At 45.3% G+C, this 27,608-nt stretch overlaps 1 protein-coding gene across 2 annotated transcripts; it reads right to left on the minus strand.

Annotated features, from left to right (window-relative positions):
- Window positions 1–450: 450 nt before the first annotated feature.
- On the minus strand, window positions 451–27,601 carry LOC106575656 (uncharacterized). Of its 2 annotated transcripts, none has more exons than XM_045699206.2 (22): window positions 27,419–27,601; window positions 27,040–27,147; window positions 25,627–25,715; window positions 23,119–23,484; window positions 22,630–22,730; window positions 21,154–21,341; window positions 20,205–20,568; window positions 15,133–15,254; window positions 14,135–14,281; window positions 12,713–12,746; window positions 11,008–11,232; window positions 10,233–10,471; window positions 6,711–6,787; window positions 6,467–6,583; window positions 6,001–6,120; window positions 5,621–5,713; window positions 3,766–3,938; window positions 3,144–3,187; window positions 2,994–3,037; window positions 2,837–2,905; window positions 2,567–2,717; window positions 451–2,381 (listed from the first exon to the last, which is right to left on the minus strand). In XM_045699206.2, exons 2-22 carry the CDS (start codon window positions 27,145–27,147, stop codon window positions 2,238–2,240), a joined length of 3,015 nt encoding a protein of 1,004 aa, XP_045555162.2. In that variant the 5' UTR covers window positions 27,419–27,601; the 3' UTR covers window positions 451–2,237. The 2 variants fall into 2 exon arrangements, with proteins under 2 accessions (XP_045555162.2, XP_045555161.2); XM_045699205.2 differs by having other exon boundaries at window positions 20,205–20,571.
- Window positions 27,602–27,608: the final 7 nt, after the last annotated feature.

Consider the following 27,608-nt stretch of genomic DNA (forward strand, 5'->3'; position numbering starts at 1 on the left):
AAGGGCACATAGGGCTCTGGTCAAGAATAGTGCACTGCATAGGGAGTAGGGTACAATTTTGGACACCGGTCAAAAGAATGAAGGCCAGAGCAAACAGCAGAGCTCCTCAGTCCCCAAATCCTCTTGCCATCAGAGGTCCCATATGCTCGGTGTTTCTGTGGTTCCCATCTTTGTTGACATGGTTGGTAGGTTCCCGGCTGTTCGCCCCACATGGTCGCACCCTCGACGTCCTGACCTCGGGAAAATAACAGCAGTAGATGACCACCCCCTTTCAGAGATATCTGGGGTTAAACGTCTTCTACAGCAACCTAATAACCTTTGACCTTGACCACCTGCTGAGGTGGCCAAGATGACAAGATACATGGTTCTTTTGTCCAACACGTCATTGTGTTTTCATCTAAACATGCCAGTTAACAATTATTGTTCACAATGAAGACTTTCACTCAGTCATTTGATGGAGTTTCTTTATTGTCATTACAAAGTAGATTTGATGTTAGCCCATTTAAATGAGTTAAACTATCTGTAAATGTATCTGCTTTAACACGGTTCTCTATAAACACGTCTCCAGACTACCTGTTGACTATCTGGACCGGTCTATTGGAAGGACATTGATCTCAGTCCTGATCTCCAGACCCTAAACCAATGCATCAGTAGTTGTAGGCTGGAAGGTATAAGACGAGTTAAGCAGTATGGATGTCCTTGGTTCATTCTATGGAACCCTTGAACCCAGCCGTAAAGCCCAGCCATAGTGAACCAGTCAACCTATGGCTACCTTAACAGCACAATTTAAACCTTCAAACCGGCTACTGCATTTGACTATACGGCTTTAACTGAACTATAAGACAGAATTAAAGCCAACATAATTATAGTATTAGGATAACAATATGGAAAAATTGATAAACACTAGTTTTTATACTGTAGTAGTGGGGCCATTTTCTGACAGTGGCTAAATCAATGGAGTAGAGATTTGGATGGGGCGAATAGGAAAAGGGTAGCCCAACTAATTTGGGAGGTGTGGGGAGGTGACCTTTACCCTTCCAACAGCAGTAGGGGTGGAGGAGGAGGACTCTGTCCTGTCTAAGAGGGCTCTGTCTGGGGCCCACATGCTGTGAGAGGCTGCACCAAAGACTCCAATTATCCAAAAACGCTCATTCTACCAACTTAACCCAATTAAGTACATATGGTTAAGCACATATCCAATCAGACTTAGTGTTAATGACCCAAACTGAAAAACCTATTAACCGTGCCCGTGTGAAAAACACAATAACAACTTAAAGGTAATATCTGGAATTCTCGCTCTACAATATTGTGATGGTGACAGAAGAGAGTTCTGTCAAGCTGTTGCTAGGTAGACTTTGGGGGCATCTTTAATCCAGGAATATACCACATTATAAATACATCATTATAAATACATCATTATAAACATGCCATTAACAAATCAACGTTTACACCATGAAAACAAACAGAAACCCAAATGGAAACCCTTACTGTGTGGGGAGAGTTATTTCTGTTTCTTATGACAGAGTGAGTCAGGTCCCTAGACTTTCATACAGCACAAACTTAGAGGGGGATTTAGTTCTGCCTGTAAACAGAACAGGGGAGAGGTGCTGTTCTAATCATCATATTATAAGCGGTCATTGTGTAAGCTTACTCGGTGTTCCCCACTGGAACATTGGGTTTTTCTTACGAACTAAGCAGCTACAATATGAGGAGCCAAAACTAAAACACTGCCAACATGTGGACTTGTCTGTAGTGATAACACTATTGTTTAGCAGCTGCAAACAATCATGCATATTGAGACCTCTATGACTGATGGTCAGAAACAACAGCCTGAACAGGAATAACTGAGTAATATTGACTTTAATATTTATAGTGGTTTTAAGTGTGAGTCATTTGAAAAATAAACCTGTTCTGAGTACATGAGTTACACTTTTGCTCAGCAAACTAGATGTGTGTTCACTCATATCCTTGTGTAATAATGTCCATTCCAAATGCTCTCTTCTATAACATAAAAACTAAACATTACAAATGAACAATTTTATTCAATTTTACGATCCTATTATTTTGTACATTCACATTACATACAAGTGAGAAACAAACATCCTGTGACATTCTATAAAAAAAATAGTAATACAAAAATAGTATAAATATTACATGTATTGTACATTTGAAAAATAAAAGTCCTTCACAGTTTAGGGGTATTGTAGTAGTAGTGCATTGCTGGTCAGGTACCTTGGCTACCTGCAGCTGCTCCCACCATTGCCATGACGACCGTGCAACTCCATCACCAGGGTCCGGATCTCCTCCCTCTTCCTCCACACCTGTTGCCGTGGAAACCAGCGCTCCAAACGCAGGGGGAGGTCAAAGTGCACCACTGGGTTCTGGAGAAAGTCAGTGAGCCAACCAGAGGTTTGGATTAAGGTGTGATGTCATGCATGGGACAGGCAGTTATCATTTCAGATCAAGTGTTTTAGACAGTGTAGTGGAGTCAGAAAAATGCCAATGAAATGGATGGTTGATGTCAGCTTGTTGTTAAGCGTGGGAGGTTAGAGGGGGAGGGCCGTACCTGCAGAAAGCTCTCCACGTACTGCAGGAGGTAGAGGCCACAGTCGCTGCTGTTGTCCTGTAGAGGGACTGTACAGTGGGAAGCCTTCATACTGTCTACAGTGAAGTCTCTGCGTGTTCCTCTACGCACCTCCCACTCTACATGTAGGTAACTGGAGGACAGACGGGAGAGATTGAAACTAGTCTACACACATATATGAACCACACACACACACACACACACACACACAAAACAATGCAAGTGCGACAGACACACACAGAGAGTACTCACTCCCGCAAGAGCTTATAGATGCTTTCATGGTAAGAGATCTTCAGGGAGTCCATGATGAGAATGCAGGGTCTACAGAGAGAAGACAACCCTGTGACATTACACACACTGTTATAGATGGAGGAAGTACAGCCAGTTAACTCACAGTTAATGCACTCACTTCTTAATGATGGTCTCCCTCTGACAACCATCTTGGGTACACGCCTTCAAAATTGAGATAATGTCATTTAGAATGGTGCACACACGCTCAAAACATCTGATATTTTTTGTAATTTTTTTTAATTGTTTTACAAAAGAGGGTGATATTTACTGGTGGGTTGTGGGGCCTCAATGTAGGTGTCCCACTGGCTCCCCCTGAAGTACGTACACACGCACACACACACACACACACACACACGTCCCTTTTAAATCAGCAGCAATTGTTTAGTTACTTTGATTTTGTTCTGTGGCGTTATGGCCAAATGTGCATGCTCCGTTTCTCAGTGTTTCTTGGCTGGGTATGGAGGGCACGCTAGACCTGCGCTATAGCCACCAGGCCAACCAAATAATTCCATCTGCAGTTGGGATTCAATTACACACACGCATGAACATGCACACATAACACAAACATCACATCCAGGTATGGCTAGAACAGTTTGTTTTAGAGAGACCTCATTTTCAGAGGTCTGCAGTTGTATATAACAACATAACCCTAACATAGGGTTTTAACGGGTAGTTAGGGACTGACATCGCAGCCTAAAAAGACCCCTGGCTAACTTCCAACAATATTGAGGCAAAAAAAAACGATCGAACCCAAAGTTAAAGTTAAACAAAGCGTGTGAATGCAACCCGGGCAGATTAGAAACGCTGTTACAGGGCCCTGGTGAGAGAAGTGAGGTTCTGCCAAGGTAAATATCACAAACACACAATGCATCGGCGCTGTCCAAACGCACCTGCGCCGTTCTGCAGTTTGGGGTTGCTGGCCTCTGGAGAAGGCCCAGTTGAAGCCTGGGGCTGGCATTTCCTCTTCCCCCCGTTGGCCTCCGCTCCAGCTGGGCCAGACCACTCCTCATGCTGGGCCTGCTCCAGGCCAGGGAAACAGATCACCACAAGGTACCAGTGTGCTCTGGGGAATCAGACACAAGGGAATCAGACACAAGGGAATGTGCAATGTATCATGAATGTGGCTATATGAGAAGTGTTCAATGTGTATGATAAGGGTTACGTATAAATGATGTACAGTGTCTATTTTGTATACAGCAGTACTGTGTCTAAGACATCTTTCCCTCTGGGACATTACAGTTCATCCAATCCTAGGAGAGAAAGCGTAATGGACTGGGGATACAGAGATCTGTGTTACCATATCTACATTCTCATCTAGATATCTAGATGGATTTGATCATGGCAATACAGAGCAACCGGCAGTATGTGTTGTTTCAATGTGTAAAGATAGAAACCTGTCAGTCTAGTGGAGTAAATGGCATTCACAAGACACTATAGGGAACAGCTGTGTCCCCCGGCCCTGGCCGTGGCCCCTGTCCCGGCCTGGCCGTGGCCCCTGTCCCGGCCTGGCCGTGGCCCCTGTCCTAGCCTGGCCTGATTATCTTGTATAGGAACATACCGTGTCAGAATATAAATCCGTATCTGGAGCTTAGCCCATTTTCCAGCTACACGTCAGTCGGGAGGTATTGTCATTGATGCTTTTCTATTGAAAACCCATTAAGATATGTACAATAGGTCTGTAGTTGTATATCATAATATATGCCATTTAGCAGGCACAGGTATCCAAAGCAACTTAGTGTCATGCCTGCAGACATTTTCCGTATGGGTGGAATTGAACCTACAGCACTTGGCATTGCAAGAGCCACACTCCACGGACTGAGCCAGGGTTCTAAATCAATGTGCCGGGGTTGACAAAGGTACAGTATGTAGACTAAAACCCTTCTACTGTGGTCCTAAAGTGAAGTGGGGAGTTGAGGGAACAGGGAACATGACGCTGTGCAGCCATATGAATGAAGGTACGCACATCCGGCCCTGTCTCTGTCAGGCATGACAGAGGCAGCCTTGAGACTAGTACACAGACAGAGACAGACAGACAGACAGAGAGAGACAGACAGACAGAGACAGACAGACTACAGCTCAGGCCACATCTCCACTATGCTGGAGCCCTGCCCTGCCTGGACACTGCCTCCGCTCCAGTTTAATGTCCCTGTTTTCATGTCTCCTTGTCAGAGCCATGACAGCTAGAGGGAAAGATGAAGAAAAGAGCACTGTTTTCCCCAATCAAGGGGAATGTGGTGTACAGCAGAGTAGTGTAGTGTAGTATAGAGCAGTGTACAGTAGAGTAGTGTAGAGTAAAGTAGTGTAGTGTTGAGTAGAGTAGAGTAGCGTAGTATAGTGTAGTATAGGGCAGTGTAGTATAGTGTAGGGTAAGGCAGTGCAGTGTAGGGCGGGGTAAGGCAGTGTAGTGTAGGGCGAGGCAGTGTAGTATAGTGTAGTGCAGAGTAGGGTAAAGTAGAGTGGTGTATTCTGTAGAGTAGTAGTATTCTGTTCCGCTTTGTGAGGTCGACAGAAATGGTGTCGTTATTGGTCCAAGTCTTGGCTCTACCCTCTCTCTGTGTGTGTGTGTGTGTGTGTGTGTGTGTGTGTGTGTGTGTGTGTGTGTGTGTGTGTGTGTGTGTGTGTGTGTGCGCGCGTGTGTGTGCGAGAGAGAGTGTGTGAGAGAGAGTGTGTGTGAGAGAGTGTGTGTGAGAGAGTGTGTGTGAGAGAGTGTGTGTGAGCGCATGCGTGTCTATGATTCTCACTCACTTGTGATTGACAGGCACAAACAGGTAGTCCTTGTTGAAGATGTCAACATGGCGGGTCCACGTCCTCACCCTCTGGTGTCTCCTGTCCCTGGCCCTGAGAGGAAGGAGAGGGGAAACACTTCACAGCAACACATACTACTCCTTCCATCACAATCCAGGTAGAATATCTCTTAACAATACTCTTAACAAGAGTAAAATGCTCCTTAACTTCTCTGTCAATACCATCATTAACATCGTTAGCATGTGACTAAGCCACCAGCCCACGTAGAGCACGCCGCCAGGAGCCTAAGGCCAAACATGAGCCCCCCGCGTGGCACCATGTGACGCGCGGTCGAGCCGCCCACTAAGCTGTTAAAAGACGCTGAGTGCTGATCTCCTTACGGGATGGCAGCCTCCTCCTCCAGGGACGTGTCCCGGCGGGTCAGCTGCTTGTAGAAGAAGCTGCTGAAGACATGACATCTCTCTGCCAGAGGCCCCGGGGCCCGCTCCAGGAGAAGATACCTGAGGGGACAGGAAGATGCTGAGGTTTTGCTGTACTGTCACATGCTGTGTGGCTGGGCTAAACTAAGGGGACGTGGCTGATTTCCATATATGTTAAATGAAGCTAATGTTAGGGTTTGGTTATGATAATGGTCAGTTTTAGGTTTTGGCTAGCCTGTCAATGGGATGCTGGTCGGAAAAGTCCCCTCAGTCTTGCTTCACTGTACTTAGTTGTGGTTTGAACCAATCAGCATTCAGGATTAAATCCACCCGTTGTATAATCACAGGTTACACGTCTGCCAGCTGGCTAAGATGTTCACATGACAGGAGAAAAACATTGGTCCACAGGCAGATCACTAGAACTCACTTAAGGTAGAAGTCGATGATGACATCATTGAGGAACTGGCCACTGTCCAGACAGTCTAGGTCCTCTGTTGTCACGGTGATTCCTCCTTTAGAAGGGAGGGGTGGGTACTGGATCAACCTGATGATGAAGAGATACAATAGTTCATGTGTAAACAACAACTAATACAACAACAACTAATGTATATTCTACATTGAAAACCATCCATAACAATAAACTGGTGAGCAGCAGGATGTACTGCCCTCACCTGGTGGGCAGCAGGCCCTTGAGTCTGGAGTAAGGCTCTCTGCTTCTGTGGTTCCCTCTGGTCCGACTGGGGCTCCCCTGATCGGAACAAGAACAGAACAGAAAAACATTACAGAATCACCCGTCAGAAGTCATCACCCCAGTCAAACACCTCAGACTTTACTCTACAGATTCATCTGACTGCATGGGGGATTTTCCTCAAATGTATTTTGGACAAGGGGAACAGGTGATCAAATTCAACGTTTTGGTGAGTGATGAGAATGAGGGGGGTCGAGATGATAAAGTCAAGGTCTGCTCTGATGATGAACAGCAGAGAGGAAGAGGATGACGCCACTCACTGTGTGTGTGTTGGCCAGACATGCTGCAGACCTGCCAACTCTGTCCAACTTTTTAGAGTACCAGACGCGCGCTGCAAATTGGAGATTCAACACGCGAGCATAGCACAGCCGAATTGGGGTTTTCTTTCCCCGCACGCGCGCTGTTTGTGAGTCTGATCTCAATTATAGAATTGTACAAAATCAAGTCTATAAAAGGTTGGAAGACTTTCTTTCTTGACAGCATTCCATTTAATGCCAATATGTTTATATTTATTTTTTATTATACTTTTATGCTTTTTGTGACGTGGATCATAATTAAAGTTAGTCTATCAGGTTGCGTGATCCTCGTAATGTTACGTGAAAATACAACTAATGGGACGCAGAATTAAATGTATATCACAATCGCACAAATGCGACTAGTTATTTTTCGTATTTGCATTTAATTTCTTTCACTAGCAAATGCGAGTGAACTGTTGGCACTTTAGAGCTCACTGAATGTCCATCTTATGTTCGCTAACGTTAGCTTGAAACAATTAATGTTTACCTTTCCACAACACACGGAGTTGAAAATGGATTTGTCCAAGTGTTTACCTACACAGTCGGATAACTCAGCATCACAACAAATAGGAGGGGCAGACACCGGGTAGCTCCGTCGAATAATTATGCATTAATCTCCATATCCGTTGACACAAACTCCGTACATGTCTGTGTGTTGCAGCTCGAGAATCGGGATGTTAGATTTACTCAGTGGATTTCTTTTAAATTAAAATGTTAAAAATAAAAATATCGGGCCCTATTCATTTCTTGGTACTTTTAACTGGGATCTTGTACCGGCGTACATGGACAGAGAATTGTGTAGTTGGTACGCAAAATGCTTGCATGTTACTGCGTCCACAGAGGAGGTCAAGGGAGCCAGCTCATAAAGACCCCAACGAGGTGGCCTACTTTGGTCTATGCCAGCTGGCCCCAAAAACCCTGACGTTCCTGGGCCCTCCCTGGAACAGACACACCACACACACAACCCCCGCCACACACACACACTCCCCGCCAATCACATATCACCCCTGCGGTACTCATCATCCCCACCACACACACACACCTTCGCCCACCCAGATCCCTTCTAACTGCCTGTGTAATTCCTCCATCCTTCTAGGACCTGTGAGGCAGTAGAGACCAAGCTCACTTCTGCAGCTGGTTGGGTGTGATCCTACCCCCCCTAACTCTGTCCAACAAGCCATCTCCACTAGAGGTCGACCGATTATGATTTTTCAACGCCGATACCAATTATTGGAGGGCCAAAAAAAGCCGATACCGATTAATCGGCCGATTTATTTATTTATACATATATATATATATATATATATATATATATATATATATTTGTGATAATGACAATTACAACAATACTGAAGGAACAATTATTTTAACCTAATATAAATCATCAATAAAATCAATTTAGTCTCAAATAAATAATGAAACATGTTCAATTTGGTTTAAATAATGCAAAAACAAAGTGTTGGAGAAGAAAGAAAATGTGAAATATGTGCCATGTAAAAAAGCTAACGTTTAAGTTCCTTGCTCAGAACATATGAAAGCTGGTGGTTCCTTTTAACATGAGTCTTCAATATTCCCAGGTAAGAAGTTTTAGGTTGTAGTTATTATAAGACTATTTCTCTCTATACCATTTGTATTTCATATACCTTTGACTATTGGTAGTTCTAATAGGTACTTTAGTATTGCCAGCCTAATCTCGGGAGTTGATAAGTTTGAAGTCATAAACAACGCAATGCTTGAAGCACAGAGAAGAGCTGCTGGCAAACGCAGGAAAGTGCTGTTTGAATGAATGCTTACGAGCCGCCTACCACTGCTCAGTCAGACTGCTCTATGAAATCATAGACTTAATTATAATATAATAAACACGCAGAAATATGAGCCTTAGGTCATTAATATGGTCAAATCCAGAAACTATCATTTCGAAAACGAAACGTTTATTATTTCAGTGAAATACGGAACCGTTCCGTATTTTATCTAACGGGTGCATCCCTAAGTCTAAATATTCCTGTTACATTGCACAACCTTCAATGTTATGTCATAATTATGTACAATTCTGGCAAATTAATTAGGGTCTTTGTTAGGAATAAATGGACGTCACACAGTTCGCAACGAGCCAGGCGGCCCAAACTGCTGCCTATACCCTGACTGCTTGCACAGAACGCAAGGGAAGTGACACAATTTCCCTAGTTAAAATAAATTCATCTTAGCAGGCAATATTAACTAAATACGCAGGTTTAAAAAGATATACTTGTGTATTGATTTTAAGAAAGGCATTGATGTTTATGGTTAGGTACACATTGGTGCAACGACAGTGCTTTTTTCACGAATGCGCTTGTTAAATCACCCATTTGGCAAAGTAGGCTGTGATTCAATGATAAATTAACAGGCACCGCATCGATTATATGCAACGCAGGACAAGTAATATCATCAACCATGTGTAGTTAACTAGTGATTATGTTAAGATTGATTGTTTTTTTATAAGATAAGTTTAATGCTAGCTAGCACCTTACCTTGGCTCCTTGCTGCACTCGCATAACAGGTAGTCAGCCTGCCACGCAGTCTCCTCGTGGAGTGCAATGTAATCGGCCATAATCGGTTTCCAAAAATGCCGATTACCAATTGTTATGAAAACTTGAAATGGGCCCTAATTAATCGGCCATTACGATGAATTGGTCGACCTCTAATCTCCACCACTCAGTCTCACCATCTCTACATCTCCACCCCTCAGTCTCCCCATCTCCATCCATCAATCTCCCAATCTCCATCCCTCCAATTTCCCCATCCCTCCATCTCTCCCCTCACTGGACACTGTCACTTCATCAAAACTGAGTCAGGGGCCACTCACACCGTGTGTGTGCGTGCTGACAGGGCCACTTCTTCTAGCTGGCGCCACTAACTGGCCTTCATGGAACCTGTTGTTATGTTGTGCACCCAGACCTCACAGTGGATTGAATAACACAGACATTATTATAACAGGTTTATCAATTTATACCTCTGAGGCTGAGCCTGCATCTTAAGGCAGAGGGATGGAGAGTTGGGGGGGCCAGGGGACGAAAGAGCACAGAGGTATTTACACAATGTCAAGCACATAAACACACACAGACACACAGACATATTCACACAGTTCTGAGCTCCTGAGTGACTATACTGACCTTTGCTGTCCCCAGGCCGGGGTCTGCCACCAGGCTCTGCCCCAGCAGGGTGAGGAGGTGGGCGTCCTGGGGACAGCTGTGTATCAGTGCCAGGCCGTCTGCCCAGGACAGGGGGCTCTTCAGGTCGTAGGAGCGGCCCTGACGGAAGGCCTCTACATCCAGCATGGAGGCTAGCAGAGCAGCCTGCAGATCACCCAGCTGTTCTCTTAGGACCAGGAGGAGGAATGGACAGGCCTGACCTATATAGCCACAATAGGAGGGAACACACACACATTAACACACGGACAGATGCACACAGAGACACACACTGTTCCACACGTTGGCAGGTGATGACATACTTTCCTCTAGAAAGTGTGGTTGAGTCATGACGGTGTGCTGCGTTGTCATCCGCCCACTAACACTCAGTAACTGGCCCACATTAAGGACAACACACCACTTCTACACTTCCTTGTCTTTCTTTAGGTTTTGGAGGCAAAATCTTGGGAAGTTTGTTTTCCTGTTGACCTTCACAGCTTGATTGAACCTTTACTCGATTAATCCACCTCTGGATCGGACGGAACACCAGTCCTAATTGATCCCGCCTCGTGCATCAAATTCTCTGCATCTGGTGAAAATATGTTGACCCACTATTCATATTACTATAGATGTATTTATCCTCCATTTAACCAGGAAAGTCACATTGAGATTGACGTCTCTTTTTCAAGTGAGCTCTTTTAAAGTTAACATGGACTCTCAAGTCTCGTCTTAATTCTCCCAGTTGGTACGGTAGTCTTACCAGGCAGTGTAATGGGGTGGAGGGCTGAGAGCTCTGTCTGCACCAGGTTGGCCTGGGCCTCAGACACCCAGAGGAAGAGCAGGGAGGGGGCCGCTCGGCTGGGACAACCCTGGAAGAGACTCCCGTCTTGGGCTAGACCCCCGTCCCACACCGCGTACCCCCTGAGCTGAGACGCCACCAGGCTCACCGACACCCCCCCCTCCTCCTCGGATGACACCCTGGAATCTGTTGGAGAAGGGGGGTGAGGTGTAATAATTCTGTTTTGATCATACTGGATATCTGATGACAGGGAAGTCTTTTTTGTTGGATTATTTCTATCATTTATTTAAGGGTCTTATACAGTATTTTGGAGAAGACAGAAAGACTGTCTAATACACTGACTATCACGGGTTACGAATCCAAGACCCTGGAGTTACTAGCACCATGCTCTCACTAACTGACCACCTCCTGCTCAACATAAGCGTCTTAGGACACTAGTAAGATCCACATATGCACCTGGAGTCAAGTGGGGTGAAAAAGTTGTGCAAACCAGTATGGCCTACCGTCGCCAAACGGAAATAGAACCCTAAGCTGAGCTTCTTAACCCTAACCCAGTCCAGAGAAAAACAGGTAAGTGTGTAGAGGTGTGTGTGTGTTCAGGTGTAAGTGTGTGTATGGGGGCACATGTGTGGTCACAGACAGTTGACCAGGGTTGACCAGGGTCGTTACATGCTCACCTACAGTAAACAACAGGGTAAGCCATGGGACAATAACAAGAGTAACCGTAATGAGATTTATATAAAGGATTAAAGATGGGTTATCTAAGGGAACGTCAAGCTGGAATTAAATCATTATACATCATTAATATTACAAACTGGGTGGGTCGAGCCCTTAATGCTGATTGGCTGACAGCCGTGGTATATTTCACCATATACCACGGGTATAACAAAACATGTATTTTTATTGCTCTGATTACGTTGGTAATCAGTTTATAATAGCAATAAGGCACATCAGGGGGTTGTGGTATATGGCCAATATACCACGGCCTAAGGGCTGTATACATGCACTCCGCGTTGCGTCGTGCTTAAGAACAGAACTTAGCCGGGGTATACAGTTGTTTGGCCATATACCACACCTCCTCGGGCCTTATTGCTTAAATATAGAATAGGCTGATCTGATCCTTCTACATGTATATAATACCTGTAAATCATTAACTACAGTTTTTTTGCATCGTACTGGCCGCCTACCTTTCCTTCCTGGACAATGGATTTCAGCACTACACTTTCAGAACAGAAGTGTGTTTGCCAGTCTGACTTCACAAGCCTGGTTCCAGATCTGTTTGTGCTCTTGCCAACTCATTTGCTTATTGTCAAGCCAAACATGTTTAGCATGACAATGAGGGCCAAGGAGTTGGCACGATGGCACAAACAGACTGCCACTCATCTGCCCTCCTCATCTGAATACCTTGACCTAAGTCTCATCACAAAGACACTGAGGCCGCAATCTATGACGGCAGCAGGAAGATGGTGGATCAGGGAGGCTATGGAGCCCATATGATCCCCATGGGGAAGGGAAGGACCCTGCGTGTGTTGCAGTAAAGACTAAAACACACAGTGACTTCACCCTCTGAGACTTATTGAGACCTTTTTATCATCTTTCCCCATCTGATCATTAGGCTAGGTCATACTCCACCACACACCTGCAATGTCAAGCTGTCAGTGATTACCTTTCAGCGGTAGAGTGATGCCATCATCTGTTACCTATAAAAAGAGGAGGGAGATGAAATATATTAGCAGGAAGAAAATGCTGACATGTTGTCATTACGGTATGTAATAAGAGGAAGGGAGGATGAATAAAATAGCTAATTAGAGAAGAGGTAAAGAGATTGAAGACAGGTGGAGGGATATTATAAAGCATCCTGTTGGGTTTATATACTAAGGAGGGTAGACTGACCCCTGACCCTGATGCTCAGTCTTGACCAACCCCTAGGCCCTTATTCCCCTAGACCCTTATTCCCCTAGACCCTTATTCCCCTAGGCCCTTATTCCCCTAGACCAGACGCACTTGTATAGATCTGAAAGGATTGAATAGGTATTCACATTGGACATATTTAGCATGGATGCTATGGAAACAATACCAATCATAACAGAATAATACATATTCTGTTTAAAGGGGTTGTCAATAAAAAAAGACCATGCCTCGTTCAACAACGGAAGGAAAGTTTCCAGACATGACAAAAGCAGCTAAATAAATCAATAAATAAAATAGGCAATGGGGACTTCCCTGTTGTTTTGCTAATCTCACAGTGGAAAACAACAACAGTTTGACACAGTAATCTATTGACCACAAGGCAACTGCTCCGGACTCACTGACCACGGTTTAATTCACCCCGGGACTCTGTCATTAGCACCACACTATTTCTTAATTGCTTGTTAAAGGATTTTATGGCCCTGGAATGGACTTGATGGGAGTTTGGAGAACACCTGGTGATAAACTGCCGATGTTTTGCCAGTTATGGTCTTGAGTTGCTTATCATGTTATTGTTCCAGCAAGAGACTGGCATGTGGGTTTTTGAGACTGCCAGTGAAGGTTGTGTTCGAAGTGTTCAAAGTAGCGACACATATTTGATCTTCTGTTTTATTACAGCTCTCTCCATCCATCCCATGAGTGTAATATGTAAGCCCTATTTTGTGAGGGCTGGCCCATTAAGACGTTGGACAACACATGTCCTTTATTAAAATATAAACCAGGAACAAAAACTAGTGATGGGCCAATCACATTAAGGGGGAAGCTATCAGAAAGAAAGAAAGAAAGAAAGAAAGAAAGAAAGAAAGAAAGAAAGAAAGAAAGAAAGAAAGAAAGAAAGAAAGAAAGAAAGAAAGAAAGAAAGAAAGAAAGAAAGAAAGAAAGAAAGAAAGAAAGAAAGAAAGAAAGAGAAGCTGGGCAAATATTGATGTGAAATCAGGACAGTGGGGAAAGAACCTGGTTGTTTCTGTCTTACATTCATACAGGCTTCAACTGAGACACAAATTTGGAACGCACATGTATTATGCACAGCTAATTTCGAATGTGGAGCATAAGCACGCGCCTATGTGTACACAAAGATAGAGTGACCTACACACACACACCACTAGCCAAAGTGTCTTACCACCAGGTTTCCATTGGCCTGTGCTCGGACCACACCAGCGTGCAGTGTAGAGAAGGACAGTTCCATGATAGGAGGCAGTGGCTGTGTGCTGCCAGGTTGGTGCTCCGATACGCTCTGTGACCCCGTGACCTTCTCTCCGACCACAGCCTGCCAATCACAACACAGAGGCACCGGCACACGTTGAGATAATTCACAGCATTGCATAAAACACCTCATATCCACCTTAACTGCTTAAATAGATTTCTTCCCAGGCATGAAACAAAGGACCTCCTGGAAGCAAATGCTTTAAATCGACCACGATTTCCTAGAATGTTTTCAATTGGTGATGTCTTGTCTTTTAGTTGCAACAAGTTACAGTGGATGGAGTTTAAGGTGGAGGCCCTTCAGCTAGGCCCCTCCAGCTACAGTAATGGTAGAAGAAACACTGCACTGAGCAACATAGAAATCCTAGAACAGAGATGGGAAGCTCTGTTCAAGATGCTCAACAACAGGGGTTACATCTGTTCCTCTACAGCGTCTCGAAACACAATAACAAACATGTTGGATCTTAACCAGAGTTACCCGCTTCTACTACTAATTATCTCCCAGCACCAGACTGGTTTATTTTATTACTTACACATTCCCAGTCCCCACTGTCTGTTAGCTAAACCTCTACATGTGTTACAGACAGGCAGTTAGCTGACAAGAGCTGGCAAACCTCACCTCAGTCGTGATATAGGCTACAATGTTGTCTTCTCCAAGTCTGACCTCTCAATCCAAGTCTGAAATAGCTGGCATCTCTGAGTACTGCATATACAAATGTCCATCTTGATTTGTTTGCTTGAGTTGATGCTCTCTGACTGTCAAATGCTCTAATATTTTTCAAAACCAGACAATATGTTATTTGTCCAGGCAACCATAGAATTAGAACCATATCATTAGAATTCTACTCAATTAAAGTGAATAGGCCTCTGAAGTGATGACGTACCATGATCATGCCCCCTCCTCATCCCTCCTACCTGTTTGGGTACATGTTCCTCTGGGGTGGGTTGGCCTTGCCTGGGGCTCTGTTGTGGGGTCTTCAGCTTGGGGCACTCTTCTTCATCGTTCATGTCCTCCTCATCCTCACTGGAAAGCACAACTGACACACAGACACACTCAACTTAGTATGGTGATTATACACTGTCGTTATACAAACAACGGGGACTGATAATATTACAGGCCGGCGGTCTGTTGCAGCAGCTGGGCGTAAAAAAGTTGGGCTTAAATGATAAGCAGAAGGTAGCTACACCCAGAATATACAAGCCTTTCTTTCAAAATGAGGGAAGAGAGAAAGAGAGAGAAAGAGAGGAGAAAGAGAGAGGAGAGAGAGACAGATGTGTACACACACCAGTCTGTAGGTGAGGGGATTGCACTGTATATAGTAATGTGCCTACACACACTAAGGCCGGTCAATGCCAAGGCTGGGGTTGGTGGGCCCAGGGTAATAGGCTTGCCAGGGAGTAATCTGGAGTGTGATGCTCAGCGCTGAGCTAGCCAGAACTGGAGCACCTTGTCCTGCTGTACCACCCATAACTGTTGTATATCTATGGCGCCACCTACTGAGACTGACACCTTGAAGTGACACTGACACCGTTAATGTGTCAATGGGGTGGCTTCACGAAGGACCTGCTGGCACACTGACTGTCACTGAAGTTAGAGCAGGAGGTCCTTTCTGTGCTCTACCACCGACTGAGACTGTCACTTTCAAGTCAGTGTGTTAATGAGTGTGTCAGATGCTGGCACACTAACAGTCAGTGAAGGACTTAAGAGGATTGGAGTGGTATCAATTTGTATTCAAGATGACTATGATGAATAATTAGCTAATACACTGTAGGGAGGATGAGCATTGCAATGGGCCATTATCACAATTTTTAAAGCCCCCAAGCAGTCTTTGTAATCTTATTTTTAAATCACTGTATGTCTAATAAATCAGTCTATTTATTTAATGAAAATAACTCCAACATATATATTTTTTTTATAATTTACACTGAGTTGACCAAACATCAGGAACTGAGTGCATTTCCCTGAGCCTCCTTTCGCCCTTCAAACACTGTCTGATCATGTGGGCGTTAGGAAACAAATGTGAAGATATTTACATAGACAGCCCTGATTGGCTGATAGGATGGTCTAGAGCCCATCCCCTTACCCAGATGAACAGTCATTGCTCTATTATAATCAGATCACATTGTGATGTCATGATGTGGGCCAAAAGTTCCATCCCACCTGAACAAGCTGAAATTCAAGGCATTGTTTTCTAACATCTCTTACACAAAAAGGGCAGTATCATAATTATCTTAATTTCAGTGATATTACAACATAGTGTGAAAATAGCATCATATTTTTTAAGAATAATCACGTTTTTAACTGCACCTCCCCTTTTACTATATCACATTGATTATGATGAAGTACGCAACATTAGCCTATATCCTGTTGTTCACCAATACCTTTGACATAAATACAGATTAGCCTACATTGTCCAGGTCCTGACATAGGACCACGGACCTAGCTGGAGATGGCTGTTAGCTGCTCACGCAAAGTCAATGGGTTAGTTTTAAGGGGGGACTAGAAGCTCCTGGTAGCAGCGGAAGGACCCAGAGTCGGAGGGGGAAGTGGAGGGGGGAAGGGGATTGGGTCAGTGTGGGTCAAGTGCCAGTAGACAGACACAGGACTAATGGGCTTTATAGGGAGCTTTGGCTATCCACAGTAATCTGGGTGACTACTTGTCTCCCTCCTCCTCCTCCTCCCCACAACCCTGGTGTTGCAGCGCCATGCTCTACCAACTGATCCACACGAGATCTACATATTCCTCTCCCTCCTCCTCCTCCTCCCCACAACCCTGGTGTTGCAGCGCCATGCTCTACCAACTGATCCACACGAGATCTACATATTCCTCTCCCTCCTCCTCCTCCCCTCCTCCTCCCCACAACCCTGGTGTTGCAGCGCCATGCTCTACCAACTGATCTACATATTCCTCTCCCTCCTCCTCCTCCTCCTCCTCCCCACAACCCTGGTGTTGCAGCGCCATGCTCTACCAACTGATCCACACATTCCTCTCCCTCCTCCCCACAACCCTGGTGTTGCAGCACCATGCTCTACCAACTGATCCACACATTCCTCTCCCTCCTCCCCACAACCCTGGTGTTGCAGCACCATGCTCTACCAACTGATCCACACGAGATCTACATATTCCTCTCCCTCCTCCTCCTCCTCCTCCTCCCCACAACCCTGGTGTTGCAGCGCCATGCTCTACCAACTGATCCACACGATTTCTCTCCCTCCTCCCCACAACCCTGGTGTTGCAGCACCATGCTCTACCAACTGATCCACACATTCCTCTCCCTCCTCCCCACAACCCTGGTGTTGCAGCGCCATGCTCTACCAACTGATCCACACGAGATCTACATATTCCTCTCCCTCCTCCTCCTCCTCCCCACAACCCTGGTGTTGCAGCGCCATGCTCTACCAACTGATCCACACGGCACCTACATATTCGTCCCTCCTCCTCCCTCTTCCTCCCCTCCTGTCTCATCCCTCTTCTCTCCTCCTCCTCCCACTTCCTGCCGTTTCCCTCTCCCTGCCTGCCTCCTCCCTCCCTCTCCCTGCCTGCCTGCCTCCTCCCTCTCCCTGCCTGCCTGCCTCCCTCTCCCTGCCTGCCACCTCCCTCCCTCTCCCTGCCTGCCTCCTCCCTCCCTCTCCCTGCCTGCCTCCTCCCTCCCCCTGCCTGCCCCTCCCTCCCCTCCCCCTGCCTGCCTCCTCCCTCCCTCCTCTCTCCCTGCCTGCCTCCTCCCTCTCCCTGCCTGCCGCCTCCCTCTCCCTGCCTGCCTGCCTCCCTCTCCCTGCCTGCCTGCCTCCCTCCCTCTCCCTGCCTGCCTGCCTCCCTCCCTCTCCCTGCCTGCCTGCCTCCCTCCCTCTCCCTGCCTGCCTGCCTCCCTCCCTCTCCCTGCCTGCCTGCCTGCCTCCCTCTCCCTGCCTGCCTGCCTCCTCCCTCTCCCTGCCTGCCTGCCTCCTCCCTCTCCCTGCCTGCCTGCCTCCTCCCTCTCCCTGCCTGCCTGCCTCCTCCCTCTCCCTGCCTGCCTGCCTCCTCCCTCTCCCTGCCTGCCTGCCTCCTCCCTCTCCCTGCCTGCCTGCCTCCTCCCTAATGCATGGAACATTAAAATGGAGGGACAAAGGGGACTGAGAATAACCAATTCTGCTCTCGTTATCACTATGGTCTTTTCCTTGTCAGCACTTTGAGTGCACGTGAAGACACACACACATATTCAAACACACACACCTCAAAAACAGTGAGCCACCCCTCTGCGGTGGAGGCAGGCATTAATCTCTCAGCACCGCTGACAGCTGATGGTTTCCCATGCCCGCCTCTGGCTACACATCTCTGAACACAAAGAGCTTGTAAAGCTGGAACTAGGACCCATTAGGAGAGAGAGAACAAATGCAGACCAGATGAGGATCCTCATCGGATGTTGTGTCCTCATCATTCCCCTGGTGATGCCCCAGCCCCATGTTGACAAAAATATATTTTAATGGCAAATATTGCCTGTACCAAAAATTACAAACCCAAGCTTGAGTTTCCTCTCTCTTCCAACTGCTTCTTGGCTCCCCAGCTCCCCATGTCGTCATCATTATGAAGGCTCCTGTACTCGTTACTACCTAATCACTGGTGATTTGAAGGCCAAGACTCCACTAGAGAGAGGAAGCCCATGGGTCTCTGCTAGAACAGGTCCACAGATCCAATCAGTGGCTATGGGCGTGGCTTAGTTGCATAGAAGTTAAGGTTAGTGTTGGTTATAGGGGTGGAGCTTAGGTCCTTCCAGAGGATCTATTCTAACACCACGGTGGTGGTGCACCTTGCCAACAGAGGGAGCTTCCCTGTAAATTGCTTCCAGTGTGTCAGAATGTGCTCTGGGTTGTTCGTAAATTCAGAGTGTTTCGCTCTCGGGAGCGTTCAGATTGTACACTGGACGCTCTGGCCGAGGAGAAAGGTTGATCCGAGCGTTCTGTAGCATGCTAGCTACTTCCAGACATGAATGAGAGAACACCTCACCCTGACCATGTTACTCACCCTAGCAGAGCTGGTTAGGCTGTTTTCATGTTATCCAGAGCATTGGTGACTAACTGTGATTCTGGCAACAATTTAGTTGTTTTTTGCCAACGTTCACTGACACCGGTAATATTCAACAGGTGTTGCGCGTTTGTAAATTCATCAGTTTTTAATCGGCTCTAGCCAGAGTGAATTTACGAACGCACCCTTAGTCTCCCTCGCCTCCAGTCTGGTTTGCATAGCCACAAAGTCAGATTCCACAGCCACATTCTGCCTTGCAAATGACCTCATTACTTTCTTAAAGAGACACCGCACACTTTGATAAAATATATTGCTTCTTCTATGCAAATATTGATCAGTACAATAAAATATGTTCTAACAGTTGCCAATAAAATAAGTCCTAAATAGAAAGGATTGTTTATCATCTGTAGCTCCATAATATCAGCTAAAACAAGCTCAATAACTCACTGCATGCACACACTCCTGTTGAATAATATGCATTCACCTGTATTGTGACTAGACCTAGGCTACATCTTGATTTACCCGGTTTATCAACGCAGATTTACCATTCAAATAAATGACCATTATGTTGTTTGGTACTTAGATTAGTAAAAGAAAGTCAAACTGATTGCAGCTGTAGCTGAGTTTATCTGTCTGGATCAAGTGCCATTCTGGGAATTTGGCTAATAGGCCTTCTTTCTGTTGTTGTTGTGGTAACGTTTTAGTATCGAGTATGGTGATACTAGCCAGCCTGTTATGTAATGGCCCTGAACCCCACTAAGACATACAGCTGAAGCCGCTTCCTCGCCTCTTCATCCATTGGTGTCGGATGATATTCTATACTGACGCCACTGGGTGAGGAGGGCATTTTGCTTCGTTTAGAATGTTGGTTCAGCGTAACAACACTCATATTACAGAGTAGTATGTGACGTCAAACCGCCAGTCTATGCATGATGTGGTATGTTCTGATCAATATGCTATGAAGGGTTCAACAGTGGGTCAACTTACTAGGTTCTGTGGAGGTGGGCTTGGGCCTCCTCAGCCTGAGATGGAGGGAGAGACACTTGGTTGGAGGTCTCCTCTCTCTGTCTGTGAGGTTGGGGTTAGCCCGGAGGGGAGGCATGCTAAAGGAAAAACGCTTCTCCTGTGTGGCCTGGGTCACTGAAGCCACAGCAGAGCGGGGGCGTCTCGGGGACCCTGTGGATGCACCTCTGGCCCCTGACGTCAAGGGGCGGTCGGGAGGGTCGTCACTATCTGGGCTCTGGCTTTGGTGGCCTGCTGGGACAGGGACACTTCTCCTGGGGCCCGTCCCTGGTGAACCACTAGTCCTCTTGATCTGGTTCTGCAGTGATCCTGAGCTTCCCTTCCTCTCCTTCTGAAAGCACACCAGGTAGGACTACTAGTCACAGGGGTTTACCTAACAGAAATTCCCCTAGAAATGATTACGATCAACTAGAAAAAGAAATCCTAAACGAAAACGTATGAGCCTGCATATGCCCCTACACTAACCAGTTTGTTCTCATATAGTTCTCTACACTTTACAAGACTTTATACTATTCTATAGACCAAGCTACCCTGGGGTGTTATCCTGTTGCAAGATATGGAGCTATCAGCTCCGCTGAATCAGGACTATCTGTATAGGGTGGAAGTTAAGCAACTTGGCTGTTCACTGTTGTCATTTCACTGTGAGGAATAGACCTAGCAACACTGAGTTAGCCAACACTAACAAACAATGCCTGAAAAAGCTAGCCAACGCTCAACCTAGCTAGCTAACAAGTATGGTTACGACCAATAACCATGTACCAGACTAGTAAGTATAAGGAATTGTTTTCTACTAGACATATATTTATGTGAGTCCTGAGGCCAGTCAACTGTATGCGTCCCACATGGCATCCTATTAACTATAGTGCACTATCTAGGGAAGAGGGTCCCACTTGAGACACAGCTATAGTCCTACCTCTGTGTTTTGTGGAGGAGATCCATTCATCCCAGAGTCATGTCTCCTCCATGTTGAGTCTCCCGGGGAGACAGAGCGCCTGTCGTCCGTCTTTGAGGAAGTGTCCACCTCTCTTTCTGGAGACGGTTCTGATGCAGAATCCTGCTCCGACTCCACTGGGCTGCATCTCACAGACATTTGGGAATCTCCTGAGGAAGAAAAAGAATAATAAAATATATGCCATTTAGCAGACACTTTTATCCAAAGTGACTTTGATAAATGTTTTCGTATGGGTGGCCCCAGCGGGAAGCGAAACAACTAAATAAGCTAGTAAAACGCAACAGTTCCATTTTGACCCTTGTTGAAGAGACAGTAGCCTGGGTGTCTACATGTATGACATGACAGCGATAGCCACAGGAGTTGGCTAAAGCACACAGCTAAATGTGACGTCTCCTGAACGAGAAAGAGTTAAAAGAAAAGCAGTCTAACGGCAAGAGATTGTTTACTGCAGGCATTTTTAACAAGGCCATAAAGTTAAGCATTTGTTTATCCAACCAGGAAAATGGTCAGGCTTGCCAACACAATATAGAAGAAGAGGGAAACGTAAGGGGAGGTTTGGTTAGACACAGCAACACCTGCTAAATGTTAAGCCCACTGCTCATGCTTCAAGAGGGCCACCATTGTTCCTGTTCGCAAGAAAGCTAAGGTAACTGAGCTAAACGACTATCGCCCCGTACCACTCACTTCCGTCATCATGAAGTGCTTTGAGAGACTAGTCAAGGATCATATCACCTCCCACCCTACCTGACACCCTAGACCCACTCCAATTTGCTTACCGCCCCAATAGGTCCACAGACGACGCAATCGCACTGCCCTAACCCATCTGGACAAGAGGAATACCTATGTAAGAATGCTGTTCATCGATTACAGCTCAGCATTTAACACCATAGTACCCTCCAAACTCGTCATTAGGCTCGAGACCCTGGGTCTCGACCCTTCTGTCGGAACTAGAAACACAAGCATTTCGCTACACTCGCATTAACATCTGCTAACCATGTGTATGTGACCAATAAAATTTGATTTGAAACTCCAACAAAACACTTAACGAGGAAAACTCCTGATTACACAAGTATGTTTGAACCTTAATTGGTTAGGCCTATGTAGATATAAGTGGCCTCCAACTGCTGTGGATCTACAGCCTAGACTGGGCACCGAGATTTAAGAAAAATGTTTTTAGACAAATAATACATTTTTTCAAAAATACCGTAGCATCCACAAGTGTAGATTGTCTTCATCAGGCCTCCCTAAGCTGAGCACATTGTCTAGGGATTGTTTTGGACTGTGTGAGAAAGATTGAATGGTAGGCTAGGATTTCACCTCATGAACTCTCTCTCGGGGGGTGTGTGTGTGTGTGTGTGTGTGTGTGTGTGTGTGTGTGTGTGTGTGTGGTGTGTGTGTGTGTGTGTGTGTGTGTGTGTGTGAGAGAGACACACTGACCACTGAACTCTGCACGGCGCGTCTTGAGCAGTGGCGATACACACCCCGTCTCTTGATTCTTGTTCCGGCACAGTGTGTCTGATGCCCTCTTGGGGCGCCATCTAGTGGAGGAGAATGGTACAGTCAGTTCAAATGATTCCAAGCAGATTTCTATGGTCGGTGTCACTTCTAGTTCTGACAGAGTGACAGATACCAGAACAAGTGTGAACCGAACAAGCAGAATCAGACGTCAATTCACATTTAAAAAATCACCTAAGTTCTAATTCCTAGACTTAAAGTTTTCCATTTTTCAGTTATCAATCTATTACATTGTAATTTTATTTACATTTATCCATATCGACTTACAGGAGCAATTAGGGTTAAGTGCCTTGCTCAAGGGCACATTAGCAGATTTTTCACGTAGTCAGCTCTGGGATTCGAAACAAAAACCTTTCGATTATTGGCCCAACGCTCTTAACCGCTAGGCTATGTGCCGCCCTGATGACATACCCATTTTTGAAGCAGGGAGGAGAGACTGCTGGGAGTCTTTGTTCAGCTTTGTGTGTTGATGATGTCACAGGGCTTGATTGGATGTGAGGTGGATTCTTATGAGTCAGAGACTCTGTCTGCTTCCTAGGTGTTCCGTTGACTGCTAGCTGACAGCGAGGGGGTGATCTCCACAGTGTGCTGGGCATGTGGGTCTCTCTCCATTTGCTGTGCTCCGGGGAATTCCCTCTTTGGCTGGCAACTGGACGGTGTTCTGGGGTCTGAGCTGGTCTCTGGAAGCCTGTTGACTGGCTGGAGGTCCATTTGTCTGATGGGCCAGGTCCAAGACGCGCTTCACAGACATCCCTCAAAACTAGCCGGTTAGGAGTGCTGCAAACAAGCAAACAATGATCAAAGTCTCAGAAAAGTCTATCTAACATCTCAGGAACTACATCAATACCATGTACAGTTGAAGTCAGACGTTTACATACACTTAGGTTGGAGTTATTAAAACTCGCTTTTCAACCACTCCACACATTTCTTGTTAACAAACTATAGTTTGAGCAAGTCAGTAAGAACATCTACTTTGTCCATGACACAAGTCATTTTTCCAACAATTGTTTACAGACAGATTAGTTAACTTATAATTCACTGAATCACAATTCCAGTGGGTCAGAAGTTTACACACACTAAGTTGACTGTGCCTTTAAACATCTTGGAAAATTCCAGAAAAGTATGTCATGGCTTTAGAAGCTTCTAATTGGCTAATTGACATCATTTGAGTCAATTGGAGGTGTACCTGTGGATGTATTTCAAGGCCTACCTTCAAACTCAGTGCCTCTTTGCTTGACATCATGGGAAAATGTAAAGAAATCAGCCAAGACCTCATAAAAAAAATGGTAGACCTCCCCAAGTCTGGTTCATCCTTGGGAACAATTTCCAAACGCCTGAAGGTACCACGTTCATCTGTACAAACAATAGTACGCAAGTATACACACCATGGGACCACGCAGCCATCATACCGCTCAGGAAGGAGACGCGTTCTGTCTCCTAGAGATGAACGTACTTTGGTGCGAAACGTGCAAATCAATCTCAGAACAACAGCAAAGGACCTTGTGAAGATGCTGGAGGAAACCGGTACAAAAGTATCTATATCCACAGTAAAACGAGTCCTATATCGACATAACCTGAAAGGTCACTTACCAAGGAAGAAGCCACTGCTCCAAAACCGCCATAAGAAAGCCAGACTACGGTTTGCAACGGCACATGGGGACAAAGATTGTACTTTTTGGAGAAATGTCCTCTGGTCTGATGAAACAAAAATAGAACAGTTTGGCCATAATGACCATCGTTATGTTAGGAGGAAAAGGGGGATGCTTGCAAGCCGAAGAACACCATCCCAACCGTGAAGCACGGGAGTGGCAGCATCATGTTGTGGGGGTGCTTTGCTGCAGGAGGGACTGGTGCACTTCACAAAATAGATGGCATCATGAGGAGGAAAATTATGTGGATATATTGAAGCAACATCAAGACATCAGTCAGGAAGTTAAAGCTTGGTCGCAAATGGGTCTTCCAAATGGACAATGACCCCAAGCATACTTCCAAAGTTGTGGCAAAATGGCTTAAGGACAACAAAGTCAAGGTATTGGAGTGGCCATCACAAAGCCTTGGCCTCAATCCCATAGACAATTTGTGGGAAGAACTGATAAAGTGTGTGTGAGCATGGAGGCCTAGAAACCGTACTCAGTTACACCAGCTCTGTCAGGAGGATTGGGACAAAATTTACCCAACTTATTGTCGGAACCTTGTGGAAGGCTACCTGAACGTTTGACCCAAGTTAAACAATTTAAAGGCAATGCTACCAAATACTAATTGAGTGTATGTAAACTTCTGACCCACTGGGAATGTGATGAAAGAAATAAAAGCTGAAAGTAAATAATTCTTTCTACTATTATTCTGACATGTCACATTCTTAAAATAAAGTTTTGATCCTAACTGACCTAAGACAGGGAATTTTTACTAGTATTAAATGTCAGTAATTGTGAATTGTTTAAATGTATTTGGCTATGGTGTATGTAAACTTCCGACTTCAACTGTAACGGTAATATCATCTGTGTAATATAACCTGCACTTTTTTTGTCATCATGATTTCCAGCTATACACACTGTACTAGACATTTTGACCAGGTACATTTAACTGGTTGAAGAGCACCATCTACTGAAAATAGTAAGCACTGCAGATATCCATGACCACTGCATCCTGGCAACAAAATAACCAACAAAAACCAGGCATGAGGCGAAAGCGCAGAAAAGTGGTGGAGAGAGTGTCATGGTTGACACATTATGCTCCCAACGGGGTCAAGAGGTGAGTCAAGTAAGTCACCTAGTAGAGATAATTGACATTTTTAATCCAGCAGCACTGTCCAAATAAGCTCTGGTCCAGTGCGTCACGTCACTTGTCGATGCTGTTCATTAATCTCAGCAGCATGAATGCTATGGACCAGAGCTATGTACAGATCATTTCTATACATACCTCTCTTTCCCTGCTCTGGAGATGTGTCCATTCAGAGAGCCAACCTGTTCAGGCCTTTTTCCATTTGAAGAGCCATTGCACCAGCTTGTCTGAAATGACGCACAGTGTTTTCATCTTAACTATTAACCCATAGGCTACATAGTACATTGACCTACAGCTTTTAAAGTGTCTTGAGAGAGATAGGTTTAAATTAGTCTGGGGTTGGGTCGCAAATGGCACCCTATTCCAGAGGAGGCTGGTAGGAGGCACTATAGGAGGATGGGCTCCTTGCAATGGCTGGAATGGAATTAATAGAACAGAGTCAAATGTGGTTTTCATATGTTTGATACCGTTCCATTAATTCCATTCCAGCCATTAAAATGAGCCCATCGTCCTATAGCTCCTCCCACCAGCCTCCTCTGCCATTGTCCCTGTTGTGCACTAGCCACCCTGTGGGTTTTGGTCAAAAGTAGTGCATTGATTATATAGGAAATAGGGTGCCATTTCAAAATCAAATCAAATTTTATTAGTCACATGCACCGAATACAACAGGTGTAGACCTTACAGTGAAATGCGTACAATCCCCTAACCAACAATGCAGTGTAAAAAATATGAATAAGAAATACAAAGGAACAAGTAATTAAAGAGCAGCAATAAAATAACAATAGTGAGATTATATACAGGGGGTACATAGCCTTCCCTGTGGCTCAGTTGGTAGAGCATGGTGTGTGCAATGCCAGGGTTGTGGGTTCGATTCCCACGGGGGGCCAGTACAACAACAACAAAAAATTATGCATGAAATGAAATGTATGCATTCACTACTGTAAGTCACTCTGGATAAGAGCGTCTGCTAAATGACTAAAATGTAAATCTAAATGTACCGGTACAGAGTCAATGTGTGGGGGCACCAGTTAGTCAAGGTAATTGAGGTAATATGTACATGTAGGTAGAGTTATTTGGGCAGCACTTTGGGAGGTTTCATTAGCATGACATATAATATTATTATTAACACCTAATATTGAGTTGACCTCAGAACAGCCTCAATTCATTGGTGTTGAAAGTGTTCCACAGGGATGCTGGCCCATGTTGACTCCAATACTTTCCACAGTTGGGTCAAGTTGGCTGGATGTCCTTTGGGTGGTGGACCATTCTTGATACACACGGGAAACTGTCGAGTGTGAAAAACCCAGCAGCGTTGCAGTTCGACACTCAAACCAGTGCGCCTGGCATCTACTACCATACACTTAAATCTTCTGTCTTGCCCATTCACCTTCTGAATGGCACACACACAATCCATGTCATAATTGTCTCAAGGCTTAAAAATTCACCATGAGCAAATATAAGCACAATATTCATTCACAAATAATGAGTCACTGTGTGAAAATGCAGTTCATTGGGGCTATGTCCACTTCAAATGGAAATTATACGGGATACCTCGAATGGGCTGGAGGTATCCTGGAGACGTGAGAGAGGGGATTGCATGTGCATGTTGTCAGCTTCTGATGGCTGTTTTCTCTTGGGGATTTTGAAGGGAACTGCCATCTGAAATGAAGAATTACTGTATTACGGTGGTGCCACTTACGCTGACCTGCTTGTAGCCAACTATGCTGTAGCTCTGGTCCAGGCCGTTAGTGCGCATCCGTCCACTAACGTTACTGGACCAGAACTAGCTATTTTCCAACACCTCCTAATCAAATTAGCCTGAACAACAATGCACAGGTTATGTTCAGAAAGATGTGACACAGTTAGCTAGATACCTGTAATATGAAAAGCCTTTGGTTTGCCAACATAGTTAGCTAACAAGCAAACTTACTTAACTGTCAAGGGTGCTGAATCAGAAGGAGAGATGGCTAAAGAACGAAAACAAGAAGCATTGTAAAGACGCCATTACGTTGTCATTTGCAACCAATTAAATGTTATCATATTGGCTAGCAAGCAAGGGATGACTGCTTCCAGTAAAATGCTACATCAATCTAGCAGCAGGAAGCCATCAACAACAGATG

The sequence above is a fragment of the Salmo salar genome, chromosome 17 (genome assembly GCF_965601325.2).
Source record: "Salmo salar chromosome 17, fSalSal1, whole genome shotgun sequence".
NCBI lineage: Eukaryota > Metazoa > Chordata > Actinopteri > Salmoniformes > Salmonidae > Salmo > Salmo salar.

What these genes read in the sequence shown, in the direction of transcription:
- LOC106575656 (XM_045699205.2), bottom strand. Translation starts at nt 27,147, where the DNA reads ATGGCAGTTCCCTTCAAAATCCCCAAGAGAAAACAGCCATCAGAAGCT. An exon ending in GAGGAGGAGGCTGCCATCCC is followed by an intron (nt 5,714 to 6,000) that starts GTAAGGAGATCA and finishes CCTTCCTCTCAG; the next exon opens with GGCCAGGGACAGGAGACACC. An exon ending in CAAACTGCAGAACGGCGCAG is followed by an intron (nt 3,188 to 3,765) that starts GTGCGTTTGGAC and finishes TACGTACTTCAG; the next exon opens with GGGGAGCCAGTGGGACACCT.